The sequence below is a fragment of the Dipodomys ordii genome, unplaced genomic scaffold, assembly GCF_000151885.1.
Source record: "Dipodomys ordii isolate 6190 unplaced genomic scaffold, Dord_2.0 Scaffold27, whole genome shotgun sequence".
NCBI classification, from domain to species: domain Eukaryota; kingdom Metazoa; phylum Chordata; class Mammalia; order Rodentia; family Heteromyidae; genus Dipodomys; species Dipodomys ordii.
This window is the reverse complement of record NW_012267243.1, coordinates 18,126,803-18,154,389: the sequence shown is the minus strand read 5'-3', so window position 1 is coordinate 18,154,389 and position 27,587 is coordinate 18,126,803. Positions and strand designations below refer to the sequence as shown.

General features: G+C 48.7%; 1 protein-coding gene across 1 annotated transcript in view; it reads right to left on the bottom strand.

Moving 5' to 3' along the window:
* Dnm3 (dynamin 3) overlaps nt 1-27,587 on the bottom strand; it is a 366,727-nt gene that overhangs the window by 275,020 nt on the left and 64,120 nt on the right. Inside the window, exons 7-11 of the mRNA XM_013015559.1 lie at nt 23,606-23,748; nt 19,265-19,400; nt 17,171-17,238; nt 14,393-14,531; nt 1,740-1,826 (exon numbers count right to left, since the gene is read on the bottom strand). Of these exons, the coding sequence (XP_012871013.1) occupies nt 1,740-1,826; nt 14,393-14,531; nt 17,171-17,238; nt 19,265-19,400; nt 23,606-23,748 (573 nt within the window). The remainder of the gene's footprint in view (nt 1-1,739; nt 1,827-14,392; nt 14,532-17,170; nt 17,239-19,264; nt 19,401-23,605; nt 23,749-27,587) is intronic.

The following is a 27,587-nucleotide window of genomic DNA, read 5'->3' as shown; positions in this document are numbered from 1 at the left end:
GTTCCTATCGTCATTTGCCTATTAAACAATAGCTCGTTTACTCAAGGTCAAGGATGCAGTTTATCCTTAAGAACCTGGGTTTTATGGTCCAGCAATGCGAGGGCAGCAGGCATGGGAAGACCACTTGTTTGGGTTCTGTATCCTGCGCAGGCTCGCTGTCACTGCACGGGTATGTATGTTCTTCTCTCCCGAGTCTGCTTCTCTACTTCCAGTTAGCTATGGGAGTGTGCATGGTAGAGAAGTGAGTATTACCGACGCGGCGACCAGAAGAGGAAGCGAGAGCCCTGGGGCCCACGCCGCACAGCGGTGGCCACCGGCGGCGCACGGGGCTCTCACTCCGTGGCCGGCCATCGCAGGCCTCCGCGCGCTCTCCGCCTCGAGGCCTCGTGGACTGTCTCTGTGTGCGCATCCCTCTTTCCATCATGGGTTTCTTTTCCTTTCTTGATGGTTTTGCCTCCTGCTCTTTCGCTCCCTTCCTCCTCTCAGCTCCTCTGAGATTCACAGAAGCTTGAAAAACTCACTCATGGAGACCAACATCCCAACACTTGTACAGCAGAAAACAGTCCCAGGCCGCGAGCGAGCAGCACCAGGGCAGCTGCGGCTCTGTGGAGTCCAGGCTGCTGGCCCCGCGGCCCCACCAGCACCACATGAGCAGCTATGCTGCCAAAGGGGGGAGGATCCGAAGGCCTCGCTACTGAGCAACGCCCACTTGAATACAACTGTATTTTTTACACAGTACTTCGTGTTTTCAGTGAATTAGCCTCACTTAAAAATCATGTGTCCATGGAGCTGGGAAGGTGGCTCAGTGGTAGAGCGCTTGCCTTGCATGCATGAGGCCCTGGGTTCGATTCCTCAGCACCACATAAGCAAAAAGAAAAAAGCCGGAAGTGGCGCTGTGGCTCAAGTGGTAGAGCGCTAGCCTTGAGCTGAAGAGCTGAGGGACAGCGCCCAGGCCCAGAGTTCAGGCCCCACAACCAGACCCAAAAAAAAAAAAAAAATCATGTGTCCAGACATAAAAGCTTAGAAGACAATTTCATGGCTACTCCTTGCAAATGACATACACTTAAAAATAGAAATGTTTAAGAGATCACTTCTTGAATGCGGTTTTCAATCAGGGCTTCTATGGATATGCTGACAGAAAGCTGTTGCTGCCGCGTTGACTTGTTTTGTGTAACATTTTGGCTCCTGCGCGCGTGCGTGCACTCACGCTCCTTCAGAGCCGGGGGCCACGGGGCCAGGAGGCGGCGGCTCACGCCTCTATCCTAGCTACTTGGGCGGCTGGGCCCTGTAATGTCGGTATTCCAAGCCAGCCCAGCCAGAACAGTCTGTAAGACCCATCTCCAAAATAAGCAAAAAGAAGCCAGGCTGGAGGAATGGCTCAAATGGGATAGTGCCATCGGAGCCAGCCCAAGCACAAGGCCATGAATGCAAACCCTGGGACCATTAAAACATCATTACAAGCTCATATAAATGCTAAGCTTGCTGCGTGTGATTTTCATGGAAGATAGAAGAAAAAAGTAGTAGAAATCCTACTACTGCATTCAAATTTCACTCTTCTAAATGTTCCTTTTTTTTTTTTTACATTTTGGCCTGGACAAAATATTAGAATAGTTACACCGTCTATAATTTGTGTCGAAGTAAGCAGAAATAACTGTACCTATCTTCTTCCAGGCATGGAGACCCGCGGGGCAGCCGGAACTCCCCCTCCCACAGAGCCTGCCGCCAGGGAACCCTCTTACCTGGTCTTTTGTCTTCCCTTCACGATCGCGAATGTGGTTAGCCACAATTCTTTCTGTTTCCTCACAAAGTCTGGGGAAGTTTGCCAGCTGTCAAGAAAACAGGTCTGAATGTTAACACAGTCCTTGGAACACTAGACTGTAAACAAAAAAGAAGCAGAGACACATTATGATATGTTACGGAAGATACTCATTACAACTCTACAACAATGGCACAGCAGGTTGAATTCCTGTAACGAACAAGAGGGTGAGGGGACAGACTGCCCAAACCACCATCTGCTGGCAACTCCACCTCAGAACCGGCAGAGCTATGCCCTGGAAGCAGAGCGGGAACCGAGACGCTGTCCAGACCTGCTCTGCAGAGCTGGTACTTGAAATCCCAGGGAGACACAGCTGGAGAAGAGGGTGAGGAGGAGCGACTCGCAGACGGGTACTGCCCAACCCCTTTCAACATTCTTAACAATCCGAAGAAACCCACCTAATTATGTCCTGTCTGGGGAAGAGCGAAGCACCAACAGCGTAGGTAACTGGCCAAGCCCGCATCATAAACAGTGCGCCCATGGCTTCGACTCGGGGCCTGCAGCCTCACACCCTGCGAGCAGGATCCTTCCCATGAACCACAAAGAGACCACCTGAACTTTTAAACAGATTGCAAGGGCACCTATTTTTGTAAAGCTCTAGAAATAATGCATGCCACTTGCGTGCCCACCTAGAGTATGCAGCCAACGGCTCCAAACGCGACTTGCCAAACTGAGTCCATTAATGACAACTGTCTTCAGTCTCCGACAAAGGAGCAGGCCGATGTGAGGGTCGGATCAAAAGGCCCAGTGCAGCGTGTGGAGGGGGCACCTTGCCGAGGATGGAAGCTCGGGGACACGGAGTGGTGGAAGGAGGAAAGTCAGGTCAGTGCCGGCCGGGATGGGGGAGGACGGGCTGACGCCAAGCCGGGGTGTGAACAGAGGAAAGGCCGGTCGGTCCTGCAGGCCTGGCACAAATAAGTTGGTGGAAACTGATCATGACTTTGGCCAGGAAACAATAGAGACCTCCACGGCTTGTTCCAGGCCAACGATTACAACTTACGATAGGAAAGCCATCCCACCCTATGAGAGTAATGCTCATGCCGCAGTGAGCTAGGCAGATAGTGCGGCTTCGTTCACATAGCGTCAATAAACACAAGGAAGACAGGAAAGTGGGAAAGGAATCAAAATAATGGAGCTTGTAGGGAAATTGCTCCAATTATTTTTATAAAATGACAGGTCAAAGAAGACTGAGACTAGTTCAAACTTGTTGAAGGAATGTCAATGAGAACAACCTTTCTAGAAAGCAATTTGACCATCTGTAACGAGAATCTCAGAAGTCCACACATGTGGCACACATGCACATATTTCAACCTAATTACTCTGCAAAATGATCAATGATAGAACATTGATCACAGCAACAATGACTGTAAGGTACCTAAGTATCCAATGATCAATGATAGAGCACTGACCTCAGCAACAATGACTGTAAGGTACCTAAGTACCCAGTGATGTGAAATAAATGAAATAGATCGGCCCACCTATGTCATGCCAAGGGGTCATTTCAAATCACATTTTCAAATATGATCAAATAAGATGGAAACGTGTCCATAATACAATCCAGACAGAAAGAAAAATCAGGCTATTAAAGATGAAACTGAACACAAGCATACATCACACATACTACAGTCTCCTTCGACGCCGTAGCGTAAGACCCTCCCGGGTAGAACTGCAGCCTGACTCCCGCACACTCGCGGGAAGCGAGAAAAACTCCTGGCTGCGAGGCAGCTGCTCGGGTCCCCAGCTCCGCCGGCCCCAGCTTTCCTGCCCAACACTGTGGTTCCCGCCAAGAAGAACTGCTGTTCTTGGTAGAACCATCGAGAGCACCAGATCCCCTTTTCCTAGTGGTGTGGGTGGACGGTCTGTACAAAGAGTTACACAGAACTACACCATGTGGCCCGTGACACCTCCTTCAAGTGTGTGCAATTTTCCTTCTACGTACTTTCCAACATTTCCTACCATGTAACTGGGGTATTTCTAGAACAGAACAACCAAACACAAGATCCCGGGTGCATGCGTGGCGCCCCTGCAGCCAGCTCTGGGCTCTCTCGAACCCTCCAGGCCTCCCTGAGGAGCTCGCGTGCAAGCCGTTTCCACAAACCACGCGTGGTGTGCGTGGAGCCTGCACGGCCGTGTTTGGACACGTCCCACGGCCGAGTCCAGCGCCTCAGAGGCCTGCTGGACACTGAGAACACTCAGAGCAGAGGAGTCCTTCAGAGAGGAGGAGGGTTGGTGGAGGCCGCAGCGCCCGGCTTGCAGCCCAGCGCCACGCTGGCGGCGACCTGGCCGCCCGCTCGAGCCCGGCGTGCGCCCCTCTGCACTCACGCCAGGCTGGGACTCGGGACACGCGGTCAGCGGTCACACGCGCGTGGCGGAGACGAGGGGCGTGCGCAGGGTGGGGGTCTGCGAAGGAGGGAGGGATGCTTCCGGAACGTTCACGGAACACACGACAGCATGGGGTGGTTTTTAAAACCACCAAACGGCGGCAATGTAAATGTTTGTGCAGCTGAGAGCCCCCGGGCCAGCACGCAACCACCATTAAGTCAGGGGAAGGCCAAGATGACGGGTCCCAGCAAACAGTCCATGCCTCCCATCTGCCGTCCTTGGCGAGAGGACCAGGAGAGCGTGTGTGTGAGTGTGTAAGGAGAGTGTGTGCAAGTGTGTGTGAATGTGCGTGTGTATAAGGAGAGTGTTGTGAGTGTGTGAGTGTGTGTGTGAGTGTGTGAGTGCATGTGTGTAAGGAGAGTGTGTGTGTGTGAGTGTGTATGTGGGTGTATGTGAGTGTGAGTGTGCATGTGTGTAAGGAGAGTGTGTGAGTGTGTGAATGTGTGTGAGGGTGTGTCTGTGTGTGTCTGTGTGTGTGTGCGAGTGTGTGTGAATGTGCGTGTGTATAAGGAGAGTGTTGTGAGTGTGTGTGTGTGAGTGTGTGTGAGTGCATGTGTGTAAGGAGAGTGTGTGCATGTGTGAGTGAGTGTGTATGTGGGTGTATGTGAGTGAGTGTGCATGTGTGTAAGGAGAGTGTATGAGTGTGTGTGAGTGTGAATGTGTGTGAGGGTGTGTGTGATTGTGGGGGGGTGAGTATGTGTGAGTGTGTCTGCGTGTGTCTGTGTGTGAGTGTGTGTGTGAGTGTGTGTGTGAGTTGTGTGTGTGTATTTCCACGCTCCTTGGAAGGAAATCCGCCATAGCCCCTCACTAAAGCTAGGATGGAGCTCCCCGCTACTCGGGAGACTGAGAGGTGAGGATCAAGGTCCAGAGCCAACCAAGGCAGGAAATCAATCCCCTGAGACTTCTCTTTCCAATCAATCACTAAAAAGCCAGATGTGGTTGTGTGTCTCAAGTGGAAGAGCACCAGCACCAGCCTTGAGTAGAAAAGCTAAAGGAGACCAAGACCCTGAGTTCAAGCCCTAGTACGAGAGAGAGGGCGGGGAAGGAACGGTACCACGGAAAAGTAGAAAGAAGGCCATTAAAGACACGCAGCAGCATAAACATGGGTGTTACTGAAAGATGGTATCACAATAGGTATCTGCTAGCTGGCTGATCTGGGTTATGAGAACAGAAAACTCAAAAACGTTGGCTTTAATGATGGTTCTCAAATGCGAAGCCCAGTTCTTCCTAGACACGTCCAGGAAGAAGAGAAGACGGTGCCCCTGCAGTTCAGCCTTATTCCTGCTAAAGCCTCAGCACCCCCCTCCCCCCCCCCTCCCATCACCCCCCACCCCCCAGCCCGCTTAGCTCATGCGGGAGCCATGCTGCCCACTGCCCGGTCTCTGTGGCCTTCTGCTTGTTTGCTCAGTTCAACCTCCCATCTCTCTTCTCTGGTCCAAATTTAAGGTTCAATTGACTTTCTTCAATCATTTAAATCTGTAATTCACTTTTATTCTGGGTGTTGAATTAAAAGCCTATGACATTATTTTTGTTATAAATGCTGATTTATGTCAGGACTGGAGTGATTTTACATATGCTGCATTTAAGAAAACATATGCTGTTTTCTTAAGGGAGTTACCCACTGCTTTGAAAACAAGCATGAGAGAAATCCACTTCTCAACAGTATACCTTACTTGGTTGAGGTCTCACTCATAGACATGCTTCAAGTACTAGAAAAACTTTACACATGTGTATCCTGCTTTCTTAACAACAGTTACATAATGCTGGGCGCCGGTGGCCACACCTGTAATCCCAGCTACTCAGGAGGCTGAGATCTGAGGATCATGGCTCAAAGCCAGCCCAGGCAAGAAAGTCCATGAGACTCTTATCTCCAATTAACTACCAGAAGACCGGAAGTGGTGCTGTGGCTCAAGTGGTAGAGTGCTTGCCTTGAGCTAAAGAGCTGAGAGACAGCGCTCAGGCCCAGAGTTCAAGCCCCATGACCAAAAAAAAAAAAAGAAAGAAAATAAAAAGAACAGTTATATAAAACTCTATGACTATAGCAATGTGGTTTGAGAGGAGTTTTTTGCTAAGTTATCAAAATTCTAATCATGACTGCCTAAATAATGTTGATCTAAAAGACACCATCATTTAAACCTCTACTATTTAAATATTTGATGAATTGATTCATATAAGACCAAGGAACTATGGCTTTTCTATTGGTTATAATTTTCTATTTCTTAATTCACATATTAGTCAACTGCCCTCAGCCAGTTCTGTGCTCAGTTCTGCCATTGTACCTGTTCTGTGCTCAGTTCTGCCATTGTACCTGTTCTGTGCTCAGTTCTGCCATTGTACCTGTTCTGTGCTCAGTTCTGTCATTGTACCTGTTATTTAAAACTTTATCATCTTTAGTGGTAGGCTCACAGAAATATTTTTTAGAAAAATACACACACACACACACGTACACACACATACACATATACACACACAAATGGCTTCACCGGCCATCAAAAGACCTCTCACAGGCTCTCATGGTTGAGCTCCTGCTGCCCAGCAAGCATGAATTCAAACCTAATACTTCCAAGAGAAAAGTCCCTTTAGGGTTTAATGCTTGCAGGATAGTGACATTATCAGTCAGAAATGCACATCTGTTAAGTGGTAAATTTCCTGGGCCCAGGTTCTTATTCAAATTATTTGACTGTTCCTAAACAATGAAGATGCAATGGTAAAATGATACAGTGTATTTGACGCTTAAACTCGAAACCTGAAATATTAAATTCTAAGGGAAACTTTAATGACCCATGCCTGAGCGAAAGCAACATTACAATTTTTAAAAACTAGAAAACACACTTTAATTATGTGTATTTTTAAGTGTTATATACAGTAGTATATAATTATTTTGGTGAGACCTCAATATAAAATTTTATCATGGGCCATATTTTTCTCTAGACAGAAAAAAAATGACTTAAAAGACATTTCTATTCAATAAAAACTACACACTTACAAAATTGACTAAATATTAATTGGATCCTAAGGGCCTGGATATTAGGTTTCCCAGGTAAGCTTTTTTAGTTTCAGAAGTAACTAGTTCGATTCCTTAAGCAACACTCAGGTCATTAGGTAACTGTCTGTTCCTAGAGCAATACCAACATCACTGGAGAAACAAACAACACACAGAAAAGAGAAAAACACCTCCCATTCACAAGACCAAATGGCTTCTTGATAGAGGCCTGTTTTTCCCAAAAAGCTATAAACCTTCCACTATTGGCCACGTGTTAGAAACTCGCTTGCAATAATGAGAATACTGTTCACAAATGCATTCACAACATTGATTCTCTTTTTTGTAAATTAACTAACATCCCCACCCTCAGAGTAATCCTTTGCGGAGAAGCAGACCTGTGGGGACAACACAGCTGCTATGAAAAGGGAAATGAGCTGTCTCCGCAACAGAGGTGAGGGACAAGGGGGGTCTTGGTGGAAAGCCATCGCAAACGGTGAGGTTCTCCACCCGAGAAAAAGAAACCGTGTTCTCACCTTCTCTGAACGGGCAAATCTCAAACCTCTAAGCCTCAAATATTCTCTACAGCTGGTGGGATAAATGATGAGATACACATGGTAGAAATGAAAAGAACTGTCCTGTTATTTAGCAATTGTTAAGTAATTAAAAAGAGAACTCATGTTAGAGGAAAACAAACTAAAAGGTAGTCAGAAGAAGCACAGTCTCTCCAGTAACTCAGAAAATACCACATAAGCCAGGGTAGCTTGACACTGAGTCAAAACAGCACCTCAAAGTCTGAGTCAGGTTTTTATCTCCTCTGTCTTCCCAAGTTTATCTCTGGTAGACATATTAATGAGCAGTTAGAATGAAAAAAGAAGAAATAAAACAGAAGGTAGGAGGAAAACCAGAGACTGTGGCAAATTATAAATTAAGAATTAATTACAAAGACCACAAAAATAGAACTAGATAACTGGAGGGAAGAGGGCTTGGGATAGATGGGAGAGGGGAGAGGAAAGGGGCGAAGCCAATCAAGATGCATCACGTGCATAAATTAACACGCTGAATCGAGCCCTTGGTACATCCATTTAAAGATAAGAAAATAAATTTAAAAAATAAAGATCACAACTCCTTCAGTGACTTGTGAGATAAAGCCAAGTCTCAGACCTGAATTTCCTATAATGCCCAATAAAAGTAATACACGGTAATAACCAGCATGATTTTCAGCCTAAGTACCAAAGCTTATTACCTAAGGCATCCACAAAAGGTGTTGAGTGAAGAGCCATTCCTTAGGGGAGATGAAAAGCATGTCTATATACATAGAGTAAAAACCACTGAAGACCCAGCCAGACCTACAGATCCTATTTGACCATAAGGTTTTGTAACAACACATTCTCCTTCACCTTACCTCAGCCCAACTGACCACCACCTGCCAGGCCAGCGGTACACAATCCACCTCTTCATTACTACTGAAAACCTGGCTATTTGGGGGGCTTAAAAAATCAAGTCCCTATTCTTATGGGCTACGCCTTCCCAAGGTCCTCTTATTGTCCAACAACAATGGCAGTATGTAACATAACTAATGCGAAGGGTGGAACGTGTGTGTGTGTGTGCATGTGTGTGCGTGCGTGTGTGTGTGCACATGTGTGCGTGTGCGTTTGTGCATGTGTGTGTGTGTGTGTGTGTTTAGAGGGTGGGCTGGGCAGTTTTAGATGAAAGCAATTAGAGGGAATTTTTTTTTATCAAGTGCATTGAGCAGTGGGCTGGGGGTGTGTACATAAGCATCTAGACACAAAGCACTTCCCACATAGAGAAGAGGAAATATAAAAGCTCTCCCACTGTGTCTCCTTGGCCTGCTAAAGAAACAGGGACAGCAGTGTAGTTGCAGTGGATGGAAGGGAGATGGGAAATGAACAGAGGAGTTGAGCTTAGAAAGGGAACTGGGGCCCCAAGGTCAAGCAGAGCACTGAAGGCCGTGGTAAAGACCTTGAATTCACTCATTCAGCTATGAGCATTGAGGTCCAGATATGTGTTACCTACCATGCAATAAAACTCAGCATTTCTTCTAACTAAGGTATCTCTTTTGCAAAAAAAACCAAAAAACAAAAAAAACATTTTTTGTAAGTAGAAAATAAATCAATTAATTGGTATCATGATGATCCAAGAATGTGGTTTCCCAAGAGGCCAATAAATGGCACAGTTGCTAAACTGTGGTTAGCAAAACAAGATGTTCCTCTCGGTGCTTCTTGAAAAGAACTTCAGGACCCTGCGATGCTATGCAAGAGAAGAGGAAGAAAAGAAAAGCAGCTGAAAACTGATGCCCACCAGAAAAATTCCAAAGTTGTGATGTCCCTGGCATGAAGCCAAATAGCTCATGAAGCTCCATGTTCTAGTCCTGTCTCTGGGCCCCAGAGACAGCAGTGAGAAAGTATCTGAGAAGAAATGCACTCCCCAGAGTTACAAGTCTAGCTCTGTGCTTTGTTATTTGAACCACAGAAATGCCATCTGCTTCCAACTGATGCTTATTTATGTGGCTTAAGAAAAGGCATTTAAAGATTTTACACATAAGGCATTCAACATGAGACATTATAAAATGAAAACAATGTTGTGTGCATATAAATGTGTGTGTAAAAGTTGCAATTTAATTGGACGGACTACACATTTTCACATTGCCTGAAGCAATCTTGGTTTACTGCTGTTAGCCCAAATGGAAGTATTAATGGCACTCCTTTCAAGTCCCAAAAATGTTCTGCACTGGACAATCAGTTACCCAGTCACCTTCTCTACCGGTTATGCCAAATAGTCCTGGCATCTCAGCACTAGTTACAATGATTTTGTTTTACAAAACGTTTTAATTAAAGCAGTTTAAAAGTAAGAGTTTCATGGTAAAACTAATAAGGCCAAAAAAATCACAAATATTAAAATAACGCATAATAACCAAAAAATCAAGGACATAAAAATGACAGATGTTTAAAGAAAAGCCTGTCCCCATGTTATCATTTTCAAAGAAGTAATGAAATATGTTTTAGATCCAGGTACATGTGTCTTAGTGTCAGGGTGACCTTAGAACATGGAACTTGTTGACAGGGATTTATACAATGTCATCACATGGAACTGTTTAATAATGAGCTTGCAATCGATACGAGGCTCTTCAGGCAAATGAACAAATCCAACAAAACCCAGTGGTAACAGAAAAGACACAGGACACCCCTCGGCTAGACCAGGAAAGACCCACACGCTCCCCAAGGAAACAATGGTGATTGCACTGAGCCTGAAAAGATGAAAAGGCATGGGAGAGGAGGACAGGAGGGAAAGGGGAAAGATTCTAGACCAAGGGGTCATCTGCAAACACCAAAGATGTGGAAAATCTTTGGGGCTGGTGCACTGACTGGAACACAGCCCTAAGTGAGGTGAATTTTATTCTTCTTTAATTTTATTTTATGTAAAGATGCTCTTAAGACGGCAGGAGACAATGAGTGCTTTCGATGTAAGGGCAGAATCTGCACTTCAGAAAGGCCACGGTGGGAGCAATAGGAAAGACGGCTTTGAGGCTGGAGATAGATCAATGAGACGGCCACTAGAGAAATTCAGGTTAAAAGAACCATTTCAAGGGCTTAAGTAAGAAGAGAGTGCATGCATAGTTGGTAGATAGTTCAAAAGGCTTGATCGAAAGAAATCGATTTAGAAATCACCAATATTTTAAGTAGTTGAATTGTAAACGATGTGATCTGCCAGAGAGAAACTATTAGAAGAGAAGAAAACCAGCAAGCTAGCATTGGAGCGACAGACCAAGCGTTCCAGTCGTTTTTCCCATCCAGCCTCTCTACCGCAGTGGTCCGCCGCTGGGCGGGGCAGGGCCGCGGCCCCTCCAGGCCGCAGGTGTGCTGACCCGGTCTGCACGTCTACATCTTATCAGTGGACACCAGACCTCAAAGGTCCTCTGTGCAATTCCGTCACTTCCCCAAGCGGCTTAAAATCCAACCAATCCAACCGGCGGAGCGGAGAGCGGTGCGCATTCTTCAGACATAGGTCTGAGCTTACAATTTCTTGGTAAGGCATTTGTCGATGAGGCTCCGAAGCACAAGAGGACAGGGGCTGTGCTGCCAGCCTGGGAAACAGAGGGTGGACAGAGAGCGGGGGACCGAGCTGCGGGGAGCGGCGGGGAGCGGCGGGGAGCGGCGGGGAGCGGCGGGGAGCGGCGGGGAGCTATGGGGAGCTGCGAGGAGCTGCGGGGAGCTGCGGGGAGCTGCGGGGAGCTGCGGGGAGCTATGGGGAGCTGCGAGGAGCTATGGGGAGCTGCGGGGAGCTGCGAGGAGCTATGGGGAGCTGCGGGGAGCTGCGAGGCGCTATGGGGAGCTATGGGGAGCTGCGGGGAGCTGCGAGGAGCTCTGGGGAGCTATGGGGAGCTGCGGGGAGCTAAGGGGAGCTAAGGGGAGCTGCGGGGAGCTGCGAGGCGCTATGGGGAGCTATGGGGAGCTGCGGGGAGCTGCGAGGAGCTCTGGGGAGCTATGGGGAGCTGCGGGGAGCTAAGGGGAGCTAAGGGGAGCTGCGAGGAGCTATGGGGAGCTATGGGGAGCTGCGGGGAGCTATGGGGAGCTGCAAGAAGCTATGGGGAGCTATGGGGAGCCATGGGGATCTATGGGGAGCCATGGGGAGCTGCGAGGAGCCATGGGGAGCCATGGGGAGCTGCGGGGAGCTGCGGGGAGCTATGGGGAGCTGCGGGAGCTGCGGAGAGCCGCGGGAGCCATGGGGGCCGGGGGAGGGAGGTCGCCCCCAATCTGCACCGGGACACTGAGCCCTTCGGCACTGCCGTTAATCTCGGAGGAGGGGTGTGAGCTGGCTTCTCGGCCTGCTGATGAGTGCAGTGGTCTGAAGGGAGATGTACGCAGGGAAAGGCTTGGCACACGGGGACCACATCTGTCTTCATGAAAGGCTTTGGGGGAACTGGAAAGAATTGCGTTCGGGACCTCCGAGCAGGAGAAGCAAGGACATTTCATGTCTGGTTCAGTCCTGAGCTATTTCAGGGTTGGGTCAGTAAATACCCCTACATGGAGAAAGCTGAAGGATGAACAGTAATCTCCGGGAGAAACAGAGGTTTGTTTTAAAGTAAGCTACAGAATATTTTGGAAAGACAGTAAAAATATACAGGAGATTGAGCCCAGAGCATAAAGGAGAAAGAATGGAAGCCAGAGATGGTCTGGGGACAAGCTGTCTGATCGTCCACCGACTGGCGGTTTTCCAGGATGTCAGATAAAATGGGAAATGATAAAAAAAAAACCATACATACCATAAACACTTCATATAACTTCAAGCATAAATGTGCACACATGTGCCCATCTTTTGATGTAAGGCCGGGCCTGTTCTCTACATATGGATCCGCTGATTGGAGTTATGCCTCTTCTGTCTTACATAAACACATCCTTCATCTATGATTTTCAGTTTTCCTCTCTTTAAAGTAGAAAGAGAACCTGAACCCACTCATCAAAGAATCGGGTGCAGAGTTCACCTGGATTTTTATAACACCCGCCCTAGCAACACCGTCCTAGGCACATCTCACCAAAAGCAAAGCCTCTTTGCAGCTAACATTTGTGAAGACTTTCCAAGAGAGTCAGCTCAGTTTCCACAGAACCAAAACTCAGTCTTTTTGCATGTGATCTGTCCATGGGTTCTCCCTGTAAAGTATATAAAGTAAGAAATAAAGCTAACTAATTAGCCTTGAAGACAAATACAATCTAACTGACCCTTGCAAAGAAGAGAGGATAACTGGGGAAGGCCGACACTGAGGATCTAAAGAGAGGCCTCCTGGCCAAACACAGCTGGGTGCTAATGTAGCAATCCACAGAGCTAACAGGGCGTGCAGTATTGGTTAATCCTGTCACTCCATTAAGAGATCAATGGAAGGAGCTTTAAATGAATGGTGACAAGACAGAAGAGCAAGCAGGGAGCAGGAAGTGAAGTTTTAGGAGCTGGCTTCGAGCTCCACTGCAGTGGAGTGCTGGTAATGAAGATGGGCTTTGGCTTTTCTTCCCTGAGTGCTTTCTCTTTGTTCCACAGCTCCTTATCAACTAGAGTTGTTTGTGGTTTGGGGATAAAAAAAAATGAGGAGTTAGGAAACCAAGAAGAAAAGCAGAACCACCAAGAGAAGGGGTCTAAATTTCCAGTTGCTTCTGGTCCCCAAGATGTTCTGATTTGTTCCTTTCCTTTCCGTAGTTAGGAATCCAACTGCCTCCCCCGTTCATTGTGCATGCACTCTTTCTTTCCACCTGTTTTTCTGCGAGGTAATGGGGAAATTCACAGTCATTCACATTCACTTTTGTCTCTTTATCCCTAGTAGTTTTTCAAAGAAGTCACTGCCACAAGCCATATAGAAAGAGAAGGGCCAATGAATGTTGAAGAAATGTCCATAGGCCCAGGGCCAGCTGTGATGGGGTCAGGCCTGCCCTATCCTAGATATTTTCTTTTGTTTTCTAGTAGTTTCTAGTAGTTTCTGTAGTCCCAGGAGTTCAGAATAGGTTCTCCATATTCCACAGTGAACAGTCTCCAATTTGGGAACTCTTTCCCCCATCACTCTACAACATAGACTCAAAAGATATTCAGAATAGAGAATGCAGGCTGTTGCTACAGTGCTACCCATGAGCCACCTCACTGTGCTCACTCCCTTGATTACGCAGCCTGTGAGGGGCCTGTAGGCTTCAGACATCATCTTGTTTGTCTGGTCCTCACCGAGGTGGTGTTATTACTGCCATCATCACAGATAAATAGCAAAACCAGGGAGAAATAGTAGGATGCCTGATGTCCCATAGAAAGTGTCACGAGGCGAGATTTGAATCTAGGAAACGAGGTCTCAGCGGCTGGGCTCTGCACCAGACGTGACTCTTTCTCAGAGTAGAGCCCTTTACATCATTTTCACACCGGTGATACCTTTACCTAAGAGTTGCCCTCATCCACACCACAGGAAAAGTTAAATGTCAATGGATTGCTCTAAAGTCGTGTTTTTCTACTTAAGACAATAAAGAACAAATGCAGTATGCTCTTTCTGGTCCACAGGAAACCCTCCCGGAGGAGAGGACAGTGTGCCTGCTCAGCACAAGTGTGCAGATCCAGTTCCCACTCCAGCCTGGCCACAGTCCTTCCCCAGGACAGTGGAGGGGTCAGGCGCCGGCAGGGGAGGGTGGGGAAAGCAAACACACACTCACAGGGCGATAGCTCGCACTTACCTTTTTGGTGCACTTCTTGACAGTGCTGATCAGCTCCTGCATCACCAGGTCCACGCTCTTCAAGGAAGGTCCTTTCAGCTTCACAATCTGTTTTTTGACTATGGCTTCAAAGGCCATGTCTGGAGTAAACAGGCCTGTCCTGGGAGGAAGAAAGCGAGCATCACATTAGGTTTAAACAATCAAGAAGGAGCCGGCGTGTTCACACGGACAGGCCGTTTAAGTAAGCATGCCACAGCCCAAGTTTGAAAGTTAAGCAGCAAGTTATTCTGCACATAGTACCATTACACTAGTAGCGCCAGTAGAGCTGAATGAACCATAGTAAATTCTGGTCTGCGGGAAAGTAACATAAGCTAAAAGCAATATCCAAAGGCTGAGGTGGAGCTCCGTGATGGAGCATGTGCCTCTCACGTTCCTGGAGCCCCAAGCTGACCAGATTTGGGTAGCAATCTGTCCAAACACGAAAGCTGCAAGGAGAGAGACGCTTGAACTCTGAGCAAGGGCAGGGACTACAGACCGCCAGCTCTGGGTTTGTGCATGTTTATCCTCTTGTTCCTAAGCCCTGCTCCCTCCCCACTTAGTAAACTTCTCTTCATTGACACCTCTTTAGGGACCTTTAGCGCTTCTCTACACCTGCCTTACTCAGCATCCTTCCTGTCACTTTTCAAATCCCCACCCTTCTGTGCTTCTGACTGTAGCAGTCACTCCACAATTGTCCTTTCTCCACATTGCAAATGGAATGAAAGTGAAGCCGCTTAATTCTGAAATTTTCCCACTCTTTGAACCTACTCTTTTGAAGTTCATTTCCCATCCAATTTATCCTACATTTCTGTGAATTTCTCTTTATGTATAATCAAGTATTCTTTGCCCTTGGCGAGCTGTGCATTGTATCCACTCCATTAACCTGTACAAATTATTCCTGTACGTCCAGTCCCAGCTCAGAGGCAACCACACCTACAGCTCCAAACCTTTTCGAGTTCTGCCACTGAGAGCTCTTTCTTCTCAGCCCCACATTCAGTTCTGCACTGCAGTAAACAGGGCACGCATTCTATTCCCATACCTACACTGCAGGAGTAGTTACCGTGCCCCACAAGGACAGCCGCCCTCTCCTGCTCATCGCTGATGGTGTTAGCAATGAGAAAGGCAAAAGATCTCTATCTTCAGATCTTTCATAGACAAAGATGGCTTCTACCAATCCAATATCTAACAGAATCAAATGGAAAATTTGAGGGTGGGTTATTTCCAGTTTTTTAATTTATAATTTTGTCTATTTTATTGCAAAGGTGATTACAGAGGGGTTACATAAGTAAGGAAATGAGTGCATTTCTCTTTGCAGTCTTATTTTATTTTATTGTAAGGTTGTTGTCAGAGGGTTATAGTTATGTAAGTAAGGAAATGAGTGCATTTCTTATTGAACATTGTTGCCCCTCCCTTGTTTTCTCCCACTTTCCCTCTCCACCCCCCAACTTGTAAATTTCAACTGCAACATAGTGTCTTGTGAGTATTGCTGTTGCATTGGTTCACCCCAAATGGAAATTTTTTTAATTAAGTATATTTAAGAGACTAAATAATCACATCAGTGGCTGTCTCCTACACAAGATACTATACTTTTCTTTGCTTAGAAGTGGCCACAGACAAGATGGCATCTCCCTCAAATGAAATCATCTGTGATCCAGGCAGCCTGTCTGATTATCTTGAATTTGGGATGCCAAATGCAACCTACAGTCATTAGACTAGGTGTGGCCTTCTACATACAAACTCAAGAGATGCATGTCCCTGTCATTGGACCGTAGTTCTCTAAAGAAAGTGCTATGGACTGAACGTGTGTCCGTCCCCCTCCATGTGCTGTGATTAGGGGGTTGGGCTTAGAAGGTTGCAGGGTAGAGCTCTCATGAATGGAACGAATGTCTTCAGGAAAGAAAGTAAGAGAGCTTGCTAGTTCTCCTTCTGTCCTGGGAAGAAACGATGAGAGAGGAGCAGTCGGGAACCCGCGTCTCATCAGAACTGACACGCGGGGCTTAGACTTCGCCTCCAGAGCTGTGAGGCAGCTTGTATTTACTTTTCTAAACACCCCGTCTATTATTATACTATCATTTCCAGTCTAATTTATCCCAACAGCAGGAAAAGACAATGGAAAACAACTTAGAATAATCTCTCTCCGAACCAGATCCCCCAGCCCACCTCCCAGCCTCCTCTGCGGGCTCAGCCACACGCCTCAGGGAAGTTAAACCCCAGCTCCCAGCCCTGTCACACTTCCCTGCCATTATGCCTTCGTCTCCGTCACTCCTGCTCAGCCTCACCAGAGGCCCTCGCCATTCCAGCCTCAAGCACTGCCAGCACACCCTTCCTTCCTCTCGGTGCACTGTGTCACCACGGCACACGCATGCACATGAGTGTGCGCGCACACACGCACACACACACACACACGAGCACTGGTAGATGTATAACACACCACAGCATCTTGAAAGTATTCTCTGAAAAAGCAAGTGTGGTCAGTTCAACATCGACCTTCATTGAATCTTGCTGTATCCTTGATCCACCATTCTCTGTATAAATAATGACTGCTGATGAGCACGTGAGATCCTGGGCTGTCACAGGATCTGCTCATCTGTGTGAAGACCAGCGCACCTTCTGTTGTTCACAGGAAGCACTTCGAGTGCACTTTGTTTCTTACTGCCACCTTGATCCTCCGCTCAGATAAGGGGGGCCTACTTTACCGGGGACTTACAAATACCCCTTTGCCTTCGGGAGCCTGAAGGCAAGGGAAAGGGGAATACTTGCCTGATGCCATGGATGTTTTTGATCGCATAGCTTATTTCTCTTCGCAGTTCCTTCTCATTGAACTCCATCTGCAGATGCAAAATGAGCCACAGTTAACACTTAATTCCAGTCTAAGCATATTTTATATATCACAGAGAATAACTTGACTTTGTGACTAATAAATGGATATTCATATTTCTCCTAAGCTAAGCCCAGATGGCCAAAACATCTGTTTATACAGAGTTCAAGCACTTCCTAGAGCATTAGGGACTTCTGGGAGTTTCAGTGTAGCATATTTTAACTCTAATATCTATGTGTATAGAATGCCTTCTGGGCATCCATCTACCCACTCGGTGACACACATCACTCTTCACGAGGACACGGGTAAATGACGACGGAGGATGGACCACAGCCACACAGCGGTCCTGAGACGCAGCATGGCAGTCTTTTCTCCCTGATCATTTTAATCTCCTGGTTCAAGGCCTCTGTATAAAAGGAAATTAATAATATCCCACCAAGCCAACACAGAATAGATTACAAGTAGTCCCAGAAGTCCAAAGCACCATAAATCCACTCGAAAGAACAAAATGTTACAGAGCTTAATCTTGGAAAGCAGGTCCAGAGCATAACAATTCAGCCCTGACTCTGAGATCTCTCTTCCAGCTCTGCCGGCTTCCTCCTTCATCCTCTGTGCCTCAGACTTGCCTTTCCTGTACCTTGGCTCCCCCCTTCCAACACCCCCCCACACACCATTGCTCCTGGTTTTCTCTCCGAGTACCCTCGGCCTACCCGAGTCTTACTTCTTATCTACTCACCGGCCCTTCCAAACTCAGATCAGAAGCCTGGCTCCCTGCAGACGTGGTTATGATTCATATCTGTGGGCTTTGTTTCCATAGCACCCTGGGCTGAAACTGCCACTTTACTTAGCACATTTTAATAAAATCATCTATTTATTTATCTGTCAGCTTCCCACACCAAGATAAAAGCACCCACCTCTTTGGGTGTGAGCCAAACAGGATGGAGTTTAAAAGAACTCAACTTCCTGTCGGGCATTTCACCCTTAGCAAGCAGAATTCTCATTTCACACACCCACAACAACATATCTTTTCCTCAGTTTCCCTCATCTGATGATACAGTCATCCATTCACCTACAAAAGCCAAAAGCCTGGGAATTATCTCAAAGTGATCTTTGTTTGCTGTCCAATCCAAGCCTTCAGTCTTACCTCCACAACTCTAAACTCACCCATTTCTTTCCATCTTCTCTTATGACACCATTTTACTAGAAGCAAAAGAAATCTAAGTTTTGGCGCCCCTCCTTTGTACGAGACTCCATCTAAATGCTGTGGGTTTATGGTTTTGTACCTGGGCCTCCGGGTTACGAAGCTTTGTCCCTGAAGGAAGTGGCCCCTGCCTGGGCCCTGTTGTTCCAACTTAGCTATTCTTTTCCCCTCTCAGTCCGGCAGGCATAGTGCTCCTTTAGCATGGGGTCTCTCACACACACAGAGTTCCTTTTGCGGGACCCTCGCTTTGCTCCAACCTACAGGGCCCTGGGTGAACCAGTCAGCTCTGCACGGGCCAGACACATTCCTGCTCCTGACTCTCAACGCTGCTGCTTTTCCCTGCAGGGGCCCACCTCTGCCCCCTCCCCGCCCCCTCCGCAGAGCGGACGGCCTGGCTTCCGAGTCCTCCTGCTCTCCCTGCTCTCCTCGCACCCCTTACTCAGGCAGGACTTGAATAAACAACTGATTAAAAGAGCACTCGCATCACACCACCAAAAACACTATGCTGTCTGCGTCTCGTGTCCCCTGTTTACCACGGGACAAATTAGGACGCCCTTTTGTCTGATCACTGGCACTTCGAACCTTGGTACACACGAATTGCATGAGACGTATTTTTAAATTCACTAGATAACATGTGAACACTGTGGACAACTCAATTCGTGTTTCTTAAACTAACTTGAAATGTTAATTCCCGTGAAATGATATCAGGAAGTATTCGTGCCCAAAGACTTATCTTCGCTTCATACCACCCATATACGATTGTATCAAGAGATTCGTAAAAAAGAATGTGCAAATGAAGTAGAATGAGGGGGAGAAAGGGGTACTCAGGACAAACCTTTACTATCTCGAAGGGAAAGCGTTCGTGGAAAATGCGGTTGATTTTCGCGCCTCCGGAGAGCTCCAGGGTGTCAACTTGATCACCTGAGCCCTCAATTCTCTTCTCAAAGTCCACCGCAAATTGCTGGACCATCCTGTGGTTGTAAGGGAGAGATGAGGTCAAGTCGAAGCTCTGGTTTTGCACTCCTCCTTTCAGGCACTCTGGGTCTTCCCTAGGAGTCTTCCCTGGTGTTCTCAGTGGCACCCACTGGTTCAACTCTAGAATATCGTAATGTGAGTACACATTCTGGAGATTGATTTTAAGGCATTTAACTAGAGTAAATATCTTTCTTGAACTGTGTTCTGACCTCATTTGTTAAGTAAGCCCTTGAATGAAAATGGAATGTTGTACATGTCATTACAGTCACATCCTCACATGAGCCTAGCAGACACCCCACCTGCCCACTGAGACCCCCACTCCTCCCCCCCGGACCTCAGCCTTGGTGTCTCTCACACAAGAAACTTCAGTGCTAGTTCCTGGGAGCCACTGACCCATGGACCCAATTATATACTGGCCAATCATTTCCTCTCACCCATCCTGAATTCAACACACCGAAATCGTGATCCACTCAACTTCTCTACTCTCCCTTTGGCTTGGCCGTCGGCAAGCCATCCTGGGATCACCAATGCTACCTCTACATGTGGGTCCTGGGATCACCGATGCTCCCTTAATGTCGATCCTGGGATCACCGATGCTACCTCTGGAGGTCCATCCTCAGATCACCGATGCTACCTCTAGAGGTCCATCCTCAGATCACCGATGCTCCCTTAATGTCGATCCTGGGATCATCGATGCTACCTCTGGAGGTCCATCCTCGGATCACCGATGCTACCTCTGGAGGTCCATCCTCGGATCACCGATGCTACCTCTAGAGGTCCATCCTCAGATCACCGATGCTCCCTTAATGTCGATCCTGGGATCATCGATGCTACCTCTGGAGGTCCATCCTCGGATCACCGATGCTACCTCTACATGTCGGTCCTGCTTTCCCATTCATCCTTGTGAGGACCAGATCTCACCCCAGCTCTACGACACCAGTCTTTGGCCCCTAACATCCTTGACACCTGGCTCTGTCCTTGTTCTTCAGTGGATTCCCACGTTTGAAACTAAAGCCAAACTCAGCCCACGGCCCAGGATTCTGCGTGCCCACCCCACCTCGCACTGCCCGGCCAGCCAGGCAGCCGGCGGGAAGCTCTCTGCTCTCCCCAGCGGGCCGCGCCGAGGCTTTCGCACTCAAGGCTGCCGCCTCTCCCCTGGCTGCTCTGCCGGCCACTTTCCATCTGCCTTTAAGACTCAGCCAAGCGTCAGGGTTCCCCAGAAACCCGCCTCATCCCTCCCCCGGCCTTCACACTGCCGCGCCCAGCAGAGTCGTAGCAGGCAGCATTGCTCTTGTAAAGGCGAGGACCACGCATCGGACTCACCTCTGCTTGCTAAAACATATAGTCTGCTTTAATCCGACACCTGAAGACCCCCTCAGTGAGATGAACACATACAGTTGTTTTGATCTGCAATTATTAGGCTTAGAAACTCTAATTTTGACATCTGGAATTGTTTCAAATTCAGACTCTCACAGGAAAATCATTCAAGCTATGTAAGAGTTTTATCTTCTCATTGACTTTCATTAAAATGATGAGGAATTAAAAGTAATTACAAATTATTTAGGGGAAAAATCTAGGATATAATTGGACTTAGCTGTACCTGTGCATATGTTAGTGGCATTTTTTAATATGGCTTGGCAGCTATAATGATATGTAAACATTTTACAAAATTCAGCAGCTCCTTCTTACCTGCACAGCCTACAATAAGCTGTGCGCAAATGCACACTGCTTCTCTCCCTCCTTATACCTGGCAAGTTCCTCTCACGGGCCGGGATCCTATGCATCATTTTCTCTGCAAACTTATAGCTTTCTTCCTATGTAATTGCTTCCTTATCTGAACTCTTACCATTTTCAACATACCATAACAGCATTTACCAGAATCTAGCACAATTGTTCATGGGACTCTATTTCCCTACTTCTCAGCAAAGTGTCCTATTCATTGTCCAGTCTTTGGTGGACAACACAGAAACAGACTCTGAGCATAGCACAGGAAGAGACAAAAGCAGATAGGAAAAAAAGCAGTAGGCCAGTAAGGTAGGAGGGAAAGGGGGAGTGGGAGAGAGGAAAGAAATGGATCTGCAAAACCAGGGCCAAAGAAAGAAGCTGAATCAGCACTTTGGTCAACAGCCTACCAGTGTGCCATGCTACGCCCAGAGGGCCACAAAGGGTGGGTTTGCAGTTAGATACTAAGATAATGACCTAGCCCTGAATACAAGTAGCTTTCTTTGCTCTGCTTTTTTAAGAGTTTAACCATAAACAACAAGAGAAAGGGGAAACAAAGGAGGAGGCGACAATGCTTGATAAGGAAAGTGCTCATTACCTCGCCCATGTATTGTAACCCTCTGACGGGATTTTCACAGTAAAAAAATATTAAGGTCAAGGTTTTAGGGAAAAAAAGAATAAATGAGCTAAGAGTTGTACCTACTTTTAAAAAAATCTTTCCATGGTGTCATTACTTGTACTCATTTTTATTTATTATTGTCAAGTAGCTGCATTCAATTTACCATGGTCATTGTGTGTATAATACATCTTGACCAGTGTCACCTCTTCCATCATTTTCTCTCTCTCTCTCACACACACACACACACACACACGCACACACACGCACACACACACACACACACACATACACACACACGCGTGCACATACACACATACACACTCACACACACACACGCACACACGCACACCACACACACACACACACACACACACGCCAACACTCCTACCCCATCCCACCATCATCTCAAGTTACCTAGCTCCATTTTCCTAAGTCCACTGAGTTCTGTCACGGTGCTACCCATGGTATCATTTCCTAAGTCCACTGAGTACTGTCACGGTGCTACCCATGGTATCATTTCCTAAGTCCACTGAGTTCTGTCACGGTGCTACCCATGGTATCATTTCCTAAGTACACTGAGTACTGTCACGGTGCTACCCATGGTATCATTTTTCAAATGAGTAAAGAAGAGGTGACGCACTGGAGATGTTAGTTGGGTCATTGGGGGAAAAATGTATTAAATTTTGTGTTTTAAATGTCAACTTATGAATGCTTTGTTTCTCTGTTGAGAAACAAGTATACCATAGGAGGCATCACACATCATCTTCACAAGCCAACCTCAGCGAGGTATCCTGGGATTTAAGTGGAGAAGTCCTCAGTTGACAGGACCCTAAGAAAGGCTACCGCATGGAGATAAATAGATTAGGCCCGGGACTGAGGGAGAGATCAGAGGTGTCAGAGAACGGGCCGTCAATTCTCTACCCACCCTGCGATCCTATCCTAAGTCTCCGCAGGGACTCATCCACTAACCTCAGGATAAGATAAAAGAGCATAAAGGCAGGAAAAATGCTTGGAAATTTTTAAGTTTGTATTTTCAAAGGGCCATATTGAAATAATCAGCAAAAAGGAAAGAGCGGCTGGGTGCTGGTGGCTCACGCCTATAATCCCAGCTATTCAGGAGGCTGGAGATCTGAGGATCATGGTTTGAAGCCAGCCCCAGGCAGAAAGGTCCCTGTGAGACTCTTACCTCCAATTAGACCACTCAAAAACTGAAAGTGGAGCTGTGGTTCAAAGTGGTAGAGTGCTAGCCTTGAACAAAAGAGCTCAGGGACAGCACCCAGGCCCTGAGTTCAAGCCCCACAACCAAAAAACAAAGGGAAGAGCAATTTAAATGTGGCCTCACTGTCTGTGTTTCCCACTCAATTGTCTAGAGATCAATCACATGGAGCAAGTGAACTGAAAAAGATTAGGACAAGTGTTATCTGCAGAAATGCTGCAAGACGAGGCATTCTTCCATCTGTGTCGACCCACTTCTAAGACAGGCAACAGAACCTGTGGAGTTACCACTGCTCCTGGCTGAACCCGGGGGGATGGGCAACCTCTGCCTTCAATCCTCGAGGAAATGGAAGGGCTCGGGGATACCGGGTCACATCCTGACAGCATGGTACCCAGTTACTTCATTCAGTCCCAGAAAACAGAATGACCAACAGACCGAGGTGAATGCAACTGAAGCAATGACTTGAAAATAAACCTTTGTGTACCATGTGGAAAGAGAACAAGGAAGCTCCGTGAGGGGTCTGGGGGGGTCAGAGCTGGGGGGCGCATCTGATCAGACACACTGTAAGTCAGCACCGACGGCTGTGCAACAGGAACCAACCGATGCTCCCACGGCCGGAGGAGGAGTAACAGAGAGGGACCTACTGCAGCAGTGCCTTGGTCTTCCTGGTGGGGTCTTCTGGTTTGAAGTTTTTGTAGGCTTCCACTTCATGTTCGATGGACAGCAGCTGGCCCTGGAGTTTGTTCCTGAAGTTTGGCAGGGTATCTCGAATGTGGTTGGTGAGTTGCTAAATAAACAAAATAAAATCATAAGTGCAGACACAGGACTGAGGGAAGATGCCGGCTGCTTGCTGCGTCGTTCAAGCCCTGGAAACCAAGCGTGTGTTCCAGGCCGACCCCCGTGGGGGGCGGGCGCAGAAGCATCACGACAGGCTCCGAACCCCAGGCACCGGACATTCTTTGGGGTTTTCTCTCTATTCCTTAAAAAACCCTAAACTATGACTGAGTTACGAACGATGCCACCGCTCATCTACCAGCTCCTCTGCCTCACAGCGAGGAACCGTACAGCTCAGTGTGGTAGAAATGCAAGAACTTGCAATCCTAGCTACAGAGGCAGCTCAGACCGGGAGGAACACGGCGCAGCCCAGCCCAGCCCAGGAAAAAATGTCCATGAGACTTCATCTCCATGGAAGAAGCTGGTGTCATGGTGCATGCCCGCCACCCCAGTGCAGCAGGAAGCATGGAGCAGGGAGATGATGGTCCGGGCACAAGCCTGGGCAAGAAAGCAAGGTCCAACCAGTACAAAAACAGGGAGGGGCTGCAGGCGTGTTCAGTACATCTGCCTAGCAAGCAGCTCTGAGATCCAACGCTTAGAACCACCCAAAAAACAGAAGAAAACTCTGAATTAAAAGAAGGAATAAACATAATACGCTTGACCTACGGTAAGTAATAAACTCAGAAACAAAGCAGGTCATGTAAATATAAAAGCACGGGAAAAAGAAAAGTATTTTACAAGCAATAAGAATTCATCTGTTTTAAACCATCTTCATGTATACTTGATCCTGAATATTTGTATTCATTAAATCTATCGTGACTTAATTGTCAGTGGTTTCTGGCTTCATAGCTGACCCGTAACAGGTGTGAGCTGTGAGTGCACAGGTGTGAGCTGTGAGCGCGCAGGTGTGATCTGTGAGTGTGCAGGTGTGAGCTGTGAGTGCGCAGGTGTGAGCTGTGAGTGCACAGGTGTGAACTGTAAGCAAGTGCGCAGGCGTGAGCTGTGTGTGCAGGTGTGAGCTGTGAGCGCGCAGGTGTGAGCTGTGAGTGTGCAGGTGTGAGCTGTCAGCGTGCAGGTGTGAGCTGTGAGCGCACAGGTGTGAGCTATGAACGCGCAGGTGTGAGCTGTGAGTGTGCAGGTGTGAGCTGTGAGCGCACAGGCGTGAGCTGTGAGTGCGCAGGTGTGAGCTGTGAGCTGTGAGCGCGAAGGCGTGAGCTGTGAGTGCGCAGGTGTGAGCTGTGAGTGCGCTGGTGTGAGCTGTGAGTGCGCAGGTGTGAGCTGTGAGCACACAGGCGTGAGCTGTGAGTGTGCTGGTGTGAGCTGTGAGCGCGCAGGTGTGAGCTGTGAGCGCGCAGGTGTGAGCTGTCAGCGCGCAGGTGTGAGCTGTAAGCGCACAGGTGTGAGCTGTGAGCACGCAGGCGTGAGCTGTGAGTGCACTGGTGTGAGCTGTGAGTGCACAGGTGTGAGCTGTGAGCACGCAGGCGTGAGCTGTGAGTGTGCTGGTGTGAGCTGTGAGTGCGCAGGTGTGAGCTGTGAGCGCGCAGGTGTGAGCTGTCAGCGCGCAGGTGTGAGCTGTAAGCGCGCAGGTGTGAGCTGTCAGCGCGCAGGCGTGAGCTGTGAACACACAGGTGAGAGCTGTGAGTGTGCAGGTGTGAGCTGTGAGCGCGCAGGCGTGAGCTGTGAGCCCACAGGCGTGAGCTGGGAGCGCGCAGGCGTGAGCTGTGAGTGCGCAGGCGTGAGCTGTGAGCACGCAGGTGTGAGCTGTGAGTGCGCAGGTGTGAGCTGTGAGTGCGCAGGTGTGAGCTGTGAGCACACAGGCGTGAGCTGTCAGCGCGCAGGCGTGAGCTGTGAGTGCGCAGGCGTGAGCTGTGAGTGCGCAGGTGTGAGCTGTGAGTGCGCAGGTGTGAGCTGTGAGTGCGCAGGTGTGAGCTGTGAGCGTGCAGGTGTGAGCTGTGAGTGCGCAGGTGTGAGCTGTGAGCACACAGGCGTGAGCTGTGAGCGCACAGGCGTGAGCTGTGAGTGCGCTGGTGTGAGCTGTGAGTGCGCAGGTGTGAGCTGTGAGCACGCAGGCGTGAGCTGTGAGTGTGCTGGTGTGAGCTGTGAGTGCGCAGGTGTGAGCTTTCAGCGTGCAGGTGTGAGCTGTGAGCGTGCAGGTGTGAGCTGTGAGTGTGCAGGTGTGAGCTGTGAGCATGCAGGCGTGAACTGTGAGCGTGCAGGTGTGAGCTGTGAGCATGCAGGTGTGAGCTGTGAGTGCACAGGCGTGAGCTGTGAGTGCGCTGGTGTGAGCTGTGAGTGCGCAGGCGTGAGCTGTGAGCACGCAGGCGTGAGCTGTGAGCATGCAGGTGTGAGCTGTGAGTGCGCAGGCGTGAGCTGTGAGTGCGCAGGTATGAGGTGTGAGTGCGCAGGTGTGAGCTGTGAGCATGCAGGTGTGAGCTGTGAGTGCGCAGGTGTGAGCTGTGAGCGCGCAGGTGTGAGCTGTGAGCGCGCAGGTGTGAGCTGTGAGCGTGTAGGCGTGAGCTGTCAGCGCGCAGGTGTGAGCTGTGAGGCGCAGGTGTGAGCTGTGAGCGTGTAGGTGTGAGCTGTCAGCGCGCAGGTGTGAGCTGTGAGCGCACAGGTGTGAGCTGTGAGCGCGCAGGTGTGAGCTGTGAACGCGCAGGCCTGGGAAGCCTCCAGTAGTGTCACACAGGCCCACCGAGGGGCTGCCAGCTGAGCAGGCAAAGACCCAGCCCACCTGGGCCCCTTCGGCTTTCCGAGCTCCCGACGGGAAGGACACACTGAGGTCAGCCCGGCTTCCCTTGGCACCATGGCCTCAGCTCCTCTCTCTGCCTCTCCCCGTTCTCCATCTCCTCGTCAGCCCCGCAACCCCGACACGCCTTCAGTGAGGGGCAAGGCCTCTTCCCCGTGTTCTCCCCTTTTAAGACGGGGTACCCAGACAGGCTTCCTCCTCCTCCCTGCTGCGGACGTACGATTGGAGCACCTGCGGATTCTTCCTGGGCGTGTCGCTGGCCGCCTCGGCGTCAGTGTGTCCATTCCCACAGGTCAGATCCCAAATGTTCCCCAGAGGCCCGTGTGTCAGAGCGTGGGTGCCGTGGGAGATGAGGACGATTGAACAGAGAGAGGCGGCGCTGCGGGCACGCCCGTGGAGGGGAGACCGGAGACCCTGGCGGCGCTGCGGGCATGCCCGTGGAGGGGAGACCGGAGACCCTGGCCTCTTCTCTCTCTGTCTGCTCCCTGGCTCCCATGAGTTCCTTCCCTGATCAATTGCTGCCACACGCTCAAAGCCACAGGAAGAGCAGTCAACCTCAAGCTGAAGCCTCTCAAGCCTAAAGAAACCTCTCGGTCACGGGGCTAACTGTGGAATGGCCATTCCGCCGGCAGATGCCTTCTGTTTTTCTAGCACTCAAAACTTAACTGATCCCAACTTTATCTTCCCTCATTGTGTTAGCAAATCTTAGGGAAGATTTTGTTTCCACTCGCAAGCCTGCATCCACATGAAGGTAGTGATCTTAAGAAAAAGAAAAGGCGGTGTCATGGGCATGCAGTAGGCTGGGAGATGGTGTGGCTCCTGCTTGCCGTAGCAGCATTCCTTCTCTGAAATCCATTCCTATTTCTAAATGATGCGACCAAGCACAGCCTTGGAGCCTCTGGATGCTTATTTACTTTTAATTTTAAAAGCATCAGTTTTATAGCACTCTGTGGTAAGTCACTTGACATGTACTGTTTTTATTTTCTAAAACATCCTCAGTTGCTTTGCCTACACGGCTGAGGTGTGATGTCACCACCTGACGCCTCCCCGGATTCCTTCAAGATACTAACACCGGAGCATCCATCACCACCGCCGCCCAACAACGA